The 9,701-nt window shown below is 54.8% G+C and overlaps 1 protein-coding gene across 2 annotated transcripts in view; it reads right to left on the reverse strand.

Annotated features, from left to right (window-relative positions):
• Window positions 1–9,652, reverse strand: part of PPP2R5D (protein phosphatase 2 regulatory subunit B'delta) — a 52,132-nt gene extending 42,480 nt beyond the window's left edge. Inside the window, exons 1-2 of one of the 2 annotated variants that reach the window (XM_074949804.1) lie at window positions 8,730–9,652; window positions 1,305–1,394 (exon numbers count right to left, since the gene is read on the reverse strand). In XM_074949804.1, the coding sequence (XP_074805905.1) occupies window positions 1,305–1,394; window positions 8,730–9,047 (408 nt within the window). In that variant the 5' untranslated portion in view covers window positions 9,048–9,652. Of the gene's footprint in view, window positions 1–1,304; window positions 1,395–3,997; window positions 4,121–8,729 lie in introns of those variants that run through there. The other variant, XM_074949805.1, reaches the window with a different exon arrangement.
• Window positions 9,653–9,701: the final 49 nt, after the last annotated feature.

Genomic DNA, 9,701 nt, shown 5'->3' on the forward strand with positions numbered 1-9,701 from the left:
AAGGCAAACTACTCCAGCTTCAGACTCTGTTTCAATTACACCTTCGTTTAGGCATAATAAGTGGTAACACGGGGTCTTCAGAAAGAACAACTACTATCAGTACAGATGTTGCTTGAGCCGTTTATAAATTTAATGTGTTTATCTTTGGGGGTGGGGGAGCTTATAAATTAATACTCTGTTTTGATGACAGACAGCCCCACTGAATTGCTGACTTTTTACCCTTCCTCCTCTCTCTAACTTTAAACAAGTTAACAACCTCTAATTCCCAGGCTAGAGCTATAGTACAACACATTTCAATTTTCTCAAGAACAGCACATAGCAAAGACTTAAGCACACACTCTCCTAATCAGACTGTATTAGATTGAGATGGAAGTGGGGAGAGTCTTGCCTGAAAAAGTAAATTAATGGAAAAAATAAGCATGCCTCCTTAGATGGCGAGTAAAATGCTTCCTGGAGGCTGAATCTCTATCTCCAGAGCCCAAGACAACCACACCGTTTGAACACCGAATGAGATCAATCTTACCAAAACATTCATATCTGCCTGAGTTTCTGCTCATTCCAGAAACACTGTGTGTTAATATGCTACATTATTTGTTATAGCAAGTTACTCTGTACTGACACTACTCCAGATGTGTCTTTCTTGGCAGCACCAGCACCCAGGGCAAAGGACGCTCTGAGTAGCACTTTTAATATAGAATGTGTGTTTGCATATATTAGATCTTCCCCTGCTGTCAGTAAAGGTGTTACAATAGTGAGAAACTCAAACTTCCTCTACTACCTTCTCCATATCTCTCAAATCCACCACTCTTCTCCCCATGCTTAATTGAACTCCAATGTCAATTTATCCCAGCTCTTGCCTCTCTCTCCCAAGCAAACTGCAAGCTCTCTTCCACCACTGAGTTCACCTCTCAATAACATTTTGGACCATCCCAAGGAAACTTCTGTTCCATTCAGGCTTCCTTCTTTCTCCTAGCTATGTCTTCTCCTCTTCACTGTCCTTGCTGTCAATGCAGGCTTCACTAGTGTAATCTAGCCCATCTGCATAGGTGGCTCTGGCATATCTAACTGCGCTCCCCCTCAAGTCTCTATTTCTACAGAGCGGCACAGGGTTCAGTTCTCACCCTCTGTCTTTTCCAACTACCTTCCCGCCTCAATCAGCCTCTCTTTACCTTTGACATTGACTACCACGTTTAAGCGCATTAAGTTCCTTATTCAGAAAAGCTGTTGAAGAGACAATTTGAAAGAAAGATGCCATACAAGAGAGAGTTGTATAGGTGTGATGCTTTGCAAGATGAATGCCTTACCTCCTCTGAATTCTCTGCCCCGCCATCCTTCCCACCACCACTGCTGCCGCTGCTGGGCTTTGTGGTGCTTTTAGCAGACTTTGGAGGCTCCTGGGACAATGAGAAGAGAGCATATTCAGTTGCACTGGGCTTGGAAAAGATTTAATTCTGTTCAGTTACACACAAGTTTCTGTGGGCTTGGCTACACTGCCCCACTGTTCAGACCACAGGGGTGCAAAGAGCAGTGTCTTGTGCACCAAAGTGCTGCCCTATAAATCCCCTGCATGGACTTTGCGGGGGCAAATTAAAAGGTTCCTAGTTCACTTTAACATAGTCCTCTTCAAACAGGGCTACATTAATGCGAACTAGGAACCTCTTAATTTGCACCCGCTACATCCACACAGAAGAGCTATAGTGCAGTACTTCAGTGCACAAGGCACTGCTATTCACACCCCCATAGTCTGAACGGCAGGGCAGTGTAGACATTGCCTATATCTGCTTCACTCTTTCACAGACTGCCACGGAGACACCACCCCAGCAATAATCCACGATCCATGTCTCTTAAAATGGGGGCTCCCTGAGATACTTCTTCCCCTTCACATTGGAGAACTCTGCACCCAACTAAGACTGGGGCATCCCAACTGTCCAACCATTACATACATCATATCCTCTTCCCAGCCGATTTGACTCGGTAACCCACCCCCTGCAGTGTGGAAAGCTGGCAGTTAACCTCCCAAACAGAATCAGGCTACAAGAATGCTGTCACACTCCTAAAGATTCCCTCAGAGGACCTGGGGCCTGTCCATGGCCCACCACAGATGGGTGATGGGGAATGCAATGCCAGGACAGGACAGCAGCTGGGGAATTAGTTTAGGTGGTTACAGCTCAAACGTTCCTGATGCAACATGTGGCTAAAACACCAGCCCTACGAGAGGGCATCTGACAGCAAAAAAGGTACAAAGAATTAGTCAACACGGGACTCACAAAAGGGTTGCAATTAAGCCTTGAGCGCACCAGGTACAATGGGAAGGAAAGGGACTAAAGAGTGCTTGTGGGGGAAGAAACAGAGCACTGGGGAGAAGAGGGTGGGGGACAGGAAAAGAGGTGGGAGAGCTGGGGTTGGAGAGAAGTGGGAGAAAGGGGAAGTAGGGGGGAGAGAGAAGCCAGAGCCAGATAAACAACAGACGTGCAGCAGCCAGGAATGTGAGCGAGGCTAGTGCACCCAGAGGATGGGCTTAGAGTGCAGTACTCTAGTCTGCTGCCTACAGACACCAGTGCAACATGCATGGACAGTGTTTTCACTGTGTGTGGCCAGTCTGTGCTGTGGTCCATGGCAATGTATGTACCAGATGCATCGTGTATGCACAGGCCATGGCAGCATGTTCCAGGTGGGTTTCCACACCACGACCTGAGTGAGCACGGTGTGGGTGATATGACCCTGGGTTGTGGCAACATGTTCACCGAACACGTCCTGCCCACACACTGCTTGCTATGGCACTCCATGCAATGCTGCAGCCCGACAAGTGCCTGAGCCTTGTCACCACTAGCATCGAGGCCACGTGTGTGTTTGCACGACGCAGGGATTGCACCATGCCGCTGGAGCTGTTGCCTCTTTTTGCACCAAATGTGCCTGGACTGTGTCAGAGTTCACAGGCAGGTGCTGATTTATACCTGCACTGCAGGCCTGGGGCCCCTCATGTCTGCGCCATAGTGCTATGCTATTGCCCACGTACCCCTGCCTGGGGCACCGCTGCCCCTCCCCCTGCACCATGGCACCTTGTTACTGACCCCCTATCGGGGCAGCACTGCGAGACCCACTGCCCCCCACTCTTTCTTCCCCCTGGACTACAGCCTCCATGCCTCTTTACCCACAGACCCCTCTGCCCCGGCACTCTCCACCCTCCTGCCCCATAGCTCACTCCAGGCTCCAGCCCCACAGATCCCTCTGCCCCACAGCCCCATAGGCCCCTCTGCCCCCGCATTCTCCACCCCTCGGCCCCATAGCCCCCTCCAGCCCCACAACCCATGCCCCATAGCCCCCATGCCCCTTTGCCCCCAGTCCCATAGGCCCCTCTGCTCCCACATTCTCCACCCTTCTGCCCCATAGCCCCCGTGCCCCTCCGCCCCATAGCTCCCTCCAGCCCCACAACCCATACCCCATAGCCCCCGTGCCCCTCCACCCCCAGCCCCATAACCCCCCCCCGCCCTGGCACCTCCACCTACCCGCCCCACAGGCCCCTCTGCCCCCACACTCTCCACCCCTCTGCCCCATAGCCCCCTCCAGCCCCACAGCCCATGCCCCATAGCCCCCGTGCCCCTCCGCCCCCAGCCCATGCCTCATAGCCCCCGTGCCCCTCCAGCCGCACAGCCCATGCCCCATAGCCCCCGTGCCCCTCCGCCCCCAGCCCCATAGCCCCCGTGCCCCTCCAGCCCCACAGCCCATGCCCCATAGCGCCCATGCCCCACAGTCCCCTCCAGCCCCATAGCCCCCGTGCCCCACAGTCCCCTCCAGCCCCACAGCCCATGCCCCGTAGCCCCCGTGCCCCATAGCCCCCTCCAGCCCCACAGCCCATGCCCCTCCGCCCCCGCAGGCTGCAGCCCAGGCCCCAGCGCGCAACCGGCCCCTTTCCCTGTCCTGGCGGGAGGCCGGGCCGGAGCGGGGGCAGGCCGCGGGGGTGCTGGGGGGAGGGAGCCGCGCTGCCCGCCGGCCCCACCTTCTCCTTCTTCAGCTTGTAGGGCATCCCGGCTCCGCTCGGCCCGCTCGCCGCCGCCGCCGCCTCAGCCGGGCCCAGCCGCCTCTCCGGCCCAAACCTGCCTAGCAACAGCCTCGCCGGCCGCACGTCACTGGCCGGCGCCGCCGGCACGGAATTTCCTCATTGGTCCTCTGCCGAGCTGCCTACGCCAGCAGTCGCCGCGACCGATTGGCTGGAGCGCGACCCCGCCCCCAGCGGGCCCATCCTGGCCCCCCCCTCCCTGGCGCTGGAAGGGCGGGGCCGGGGCACGGAGAGGGGCCCAGAACAGCCCGCCGCACCTCCCGGGCAGGGCCACGTGGCGCCATGGGAGGAGGCGCCCGGCCGCGCCGCCTAGCGGGCGGGAGGGGAACAGATCTGTGGCTGGGCCCCCAGGGCAGAGGAAAGGCTCTTCCAGGCGAGCAGGCCTGGCTCTACCCAGACCTCCAGGAGGCCGGGGGCGCTGGCAGGGCACAGCACGGCCCCCTTTGCAGCCCCGGCCTATTCTGCCCGCCACATGGCTGCTGACCCTTGGCAGGGCTGAGTGACCACGCTACCTACGCGAGGAGGACGTGTGGCACCTTAGAGACTAACCCATTTAGTTGCGCATAAGCTGTCTGAGCTGTAGCTGTAGGTCATGACAGCTTATGCTCAAATACATGTGTTTGTCTCTAAGGTGCCACACGTCCTCCTGTTCTTTTTGCAGATACAGACTAACACGGCTGCTACTCTGAAAGCTACCTACGCTAGGTGCTCCCCCTCCCCGCGGGGCTGTGGTTGGGTCCACGGGGGAAGCCCTCCCGTCCACCTGGTGCTGTCCACACCGGTGGTTAGGTCACTGTCACTGCACTGCTCAGGGAGGTGGATTTTCCCACCGTTATCCCCACATATGTTGGTAGTGCAGCCAGGGGCTCAGCTGCCGGTGTGGGATCGTGAGCCAGCAGCATTAGGTGACTTATACCTTGGTGCTGCAGGATCACAGGCCTCCATGTTTACCTTGAGCAGCGAATGTGTGAAAGCTACAGCTGGCCTTATCCACACTAGGATTGTCATGTACGTTTGCCAACAATTGTTCCAAACTCACCTTTTTCCCTAGAATAGTCATCCACATCTGACAGGCTCCCCCAAGACAGGCTGGGTAACCTCACCTACCTTTATTCTGAATCAGATACATTTTGACTTGTTTTTACTGCTGTAAGAGGGCACCTTTATATGTCCATTTAGCTGCCCACCAATGTCCATCACAAGTAGGATCGCACTGGTAGTCTCCTGCTGCATGAAGGAAAGGTGGTTTTTTTAAAACCACGTATTAACTAATACAAGTACAATCCTAGTGAAATCAAGGCAGCTGTGGCTTTAACACACATTAGCAGATTGAGGTAAAGACTAGGAATTTTGATTTGCTAACATGTTAAAGCTACAATTGCCGTACATTCACCTGCCCCAAAAAACACACCTGTCCAATCTTTTTTAATATTAATATCTGATAGACATGCCTGATTTGTTAAATGAGTGCAATCAGGGATTTCACTTGATTTAATAAAATCCCCAGAAACAACATGTTGTGGGAAGTGTAAAGATGCTCACTTTGTAATATGGTAACACCCTGTTAAACAGAGAGAGCTCATGATTATATTACAGTATAATGTTTCTCTAAACAAAAGTTTATTTTAAAATCCGTTAACATTTCCTAAATAATTAGTAAAACAAGCAAACCACAAAACCTACCACTGGCTTGAATTCTCTAGGATTTTTCCATGTGTCAATTACCATGTGTTAGCTAGCATGTAGTAAAAACTTAACTTTTTTCCTTAGTGAAGACAGGGCCTTAATGTCTTGAGAGAGAATCTGATGTCCATGGAATGTTTGGTATATGAGTTGGTTGTGTCAGGATTACTGACCATATAAGTTGCCTTATGGAAAGGCAGGCAGCAGCAAATTATTCAGGAATTCTAGGCCATAAAGAAACTTCATTGCAGGCAAAACAGCATCTGATCATGCAGATCTGTAGGAATGCTTTAATTCAGGTGTTGCTGCTGTTCAGCACTAAAGACACAGCAACAACTGCTCAATTCATTAAAATATTTTATAATAAAGAACTATTTTCTGTGTGAGTTCATTGGTGAGCGTAGTGATTGTCTGGTTTCACTCAGATAGTATGCCCTTGAATTAACTCACACTGAAAAGTGATAAAAGACACAAACACCCTATCACTCATGGGAGAACACTTTTCACAAAGATATTGCCTCACCCACCTTGTCTTTCTCACATGTGTCCTATGGACTGAACAGGGAGAGAATGGAAGTGTCTGGGATGAGTTTAGAGGGAGACTGTGAGGCTGAGGGAATGTGGGGGCAGAGAAGGGGAGTATGAGGCTGGCTGACTGAAGAGAAGGGAGGGAAAATATTTGGGGGGGGTTAACAGAGCCACACCCTTCCCCTTTATATCTTTGTGGGTTAATGAGTCCCCCTGTCTCAAGGAATCAGCAGAACCCACTTAACAATGCCCAGTTGGACCAACATCTGCTAATTGGGTGGGTGTTTCAGGCAAACTGCTGACCCCACCATATCAGTCTCTGATTACTTTCTCCAAAACAAAGAAGAGATGCTTTGGGTTCCACAGGCATCTCTCCCCCTGGACACAAGCAGCCACTGGCCACTGCTGCATCACATCTGCTTGAGGCCAGCTTGGGAAGCCAAGCAGCTAATTAATCTGAAAGAGCAGGCAGTGATGATGAGTAAACAGATTTGGGGATGTTGGAGTGCTAGGGCGGAGAAGGAAACCCATGAAAATGGCGTCTCACTCTGCAGGAGTCAGAGAACCAGTACGTCTCACCTATCAAGGATGGCTGGCAGAGGAGAAAGATTCTCTGCATGCACTTAGCATAAATATGATAGCAACTAACTTCCATTATAAAGCCTAGCTTAGCACCCCATCACTTGCACAAGGCCTCCTCATTCAAACTCTTTTCTGCAGTTGGTGCTACAAAGGGGTCACCGGCTTGGCAGCTAGTGAGTTGGGACAGCTGCTTCTTATGCCTCACTATGTCCTTCCACTGACTCACCCCATGTTTCTATTACATCCCTCTATGATCCTGATTCCCACTAGACTGGCTGCTGTGTTAGGGCCATGCACAGCACAACGGAACCTGTGTCTTCCCTCTGTGTCTGTGCAACACCTAGTGCAATGGGACCTGTGTCTTTGCCCTGTGTCTGTGCAGCGCCTAGGGCAATGGGGCTTGTGTCTTTGCCCTGTGTTTGTGCAGCGCCTAGCGCAATGGGACCTGTGTCTTCGTCCAGTGTCTGTGCAGCGCCTAGCGCAATGGGACCTGTGTCTTCGTCCAATGTCTGTGCAGCGCCTAGGGCAATGGGGCTTGTGTCTTTGCCCTGTGTTTGTGCAGCGCCTAGTGCAATGGGACCTGTGTCTTCGTCCAGTGTCTGTGCAGCGCCTAGGGCAATGGGGCTTGTGTCTTTGCCCTGTGTTTGTGCAGCGCCTAGCGCAATGGGACCTATGTCTTCGTCCAGTGTCTGTGCAGCACCTAGCGCAATGGGGCCCTGGTCCCTGACCAGACACTGCTGACATGCTCTGCACTCGCTCTCTATGGAGACAGGCGCTGCTCTGTGCTCGCTCTTCGTGATCCTGGCTCTGAAGGGCCGCCCTGGGCTCGCTCTCTGTGGTGCAGAGGCAGCGCTCTGCACGCGCTCTCCATGGTCCTGGCTCTGGCTGCGCTCGCTCTCCGTGGTCCCGGCTCTGGAGCGGCACTCTGCGCTCGCTCTCTATGGTACAGGGGCACTGCTCTGCGCTCGCTCTCTATGGTACAGGGGCACTGCTCTGCGCTCGCTCTCTATGGTAGAGAGGCATGGCTCTGCGCTCGCTCTCCGTGGTCCTGGCTCTAGCGAGGCGCTCTGCGCTCACTCTCTATGGTACAGAGGCACGGCTCTGCGCTCGCTCTCTATGGTACAGGGGCACCGCTCTGCCCTCGCTCTCCGTGGTCCTGGCTCTAGCGAGGCGCTCTGCGCTCGCTCTCTATGGTACAGAGGCACGGCTCTGCGCTCGCTCTCCATGTCCTGGCTCTAGCGAGGCGCTCTGCGCTCGCTCTCTATGGTACAGAGGCACCGCTCTGCGCTCGCTCTCCATGTCCTAGCTCTAGCGCGGCGCTCTGCGCTCGCTCTCTATGGTACAGAGGCACCGCTCTGCGCTCGCTCTCCGTGGTCCTGGCTCTAGCGAGGCGCTCTGCGCTCGCTCTCTATGGTACAGAGGCACGGCTCTGCGCTCGCTCTCCATGTCCTGGCTCTAGCGAGGCGCTCTGCGCTCGCTCTCTATGGTACAGAGGCACCGCTCTGCGCTCGCTCTCCGTGGTCCTGGCTCTAGCGAGGCGCTCTGCGCTCACTCTCTATGGTACAGAGGCACCGCTCTGCGCTTGCTCTCCATGTCCTGGCTCTAGCGAGGCGCTCTGCGCTCGCTCTCTATGGTACAGAGGCACCGCTCTGCGCTCTTGTGGCACCTTAGAGACTAACCAATTTATTTGAGCATAAACTTTCGTGAGCTACAGCTCACTTCATCGGATACATTCAGTGGAAAAAAACTGAATGCATCTGATGAAGTGAGCTGTAGCTCACGAAAGCTTATGCTCAAATAAATTGGTTAGTCTCTAAGGTGCCACAAGTCCTCCTTTTCTTTTTGCGAATACAGACTAACACGGCTGCTACTCTGAAACCTGCTCTGCGCTCACTCTCCATGTCCTGGCTCTGGCGCGGTGCTCTGCGCTCGCTCTCTGTGGTGCCGAGGGGCCGCTCTGCGCTCGCTCTCCATGTCCTGGCTCTGGCGCGGCGCTCTGCGCTCGCTCTCTGTGGTGCCGAGGGGCCGCTCTGCGCTCGCTCTCCATGTCCTGGCTCTGGCGCGGCGCTCTGCGCTCGCTCTCTACAGTGTCAAGGCACCACTCTGTGCTCGCTCTCCATGGTCCTGGGTATGGTAGGGCGCTCTGTGCTCGCTCTCTATGGTAGAGAAGGGCCGCTCTGTGATTGCTCGCCATCATCTTGGGCCTGGCGGGACACTCTGCGTTTGCTCTCTATGGTGCCAAGGCGCCGCTCTGCGCTCGCTCTCAATGGTCTTGCCTCTGAGGGCCGCTCTGCGCTCGCTATCTATGGCCCCGATGCGCCGCTCTGCGCTGGCTCTCCATGGTGCCGGGGCGCCGCTCTGCGCTCGCCGTGGTCGTGGCTCTGAAGGGCCGCTCTGCGCTCGCTCTCTATGGTAGGTAACGGGTTGCTCTGCGCTCGCTCTCCATTGTCCTGGGTCTGGTAGGGCGCTCTGTTCTTGCTCTCTATGGTAGAGAGGGGCCGCTCTGTGCTCCCTCTCTATGGTACACAAGGGCCGCTCGGTGGTCGCTCGCCGTTGTCTCGGGTCTGGCGGGGCACTCTGCGTTTGCTCTCTATGGTGCCCCACTCTGCACTCACCCGCCACCTCTGAAGGGCCGCTCTGCGCTCGCTCTCTATGGTGCGAGGCGCCGCTCTACGCTCCTCCTCTGTGGTCCTGGCTCTGGCGGGGCGCTCTGTGCTCACTCTCTGTGGTGCCGAGGGGCCGCTCTGCGCTCGCTCTCTATGGTAGATAGCGGGTCGCTCGCCCTGGTCCTGGCTCTGAAGGGCCGCTCTGCGCTCGCTCTCTGTGGTAGAGGGGCCGCTCTGGGCGGGCT

The sequence above is a fragment of the Natator depressus genome, chromosome 3 (assembly GCF_965152275.1).
Source record: "Natator depressus isolate rNatDep1 chromosome 3, rNatDep2.hap1, whole genome shotgun sequence".
In the NCBI taxonomy this organism is placed as follows: domain Eukaryota; kingdom Metazoa; phylum Chordata; order Testudines; family Cheloniidae; genus Natator; species Natator depressus.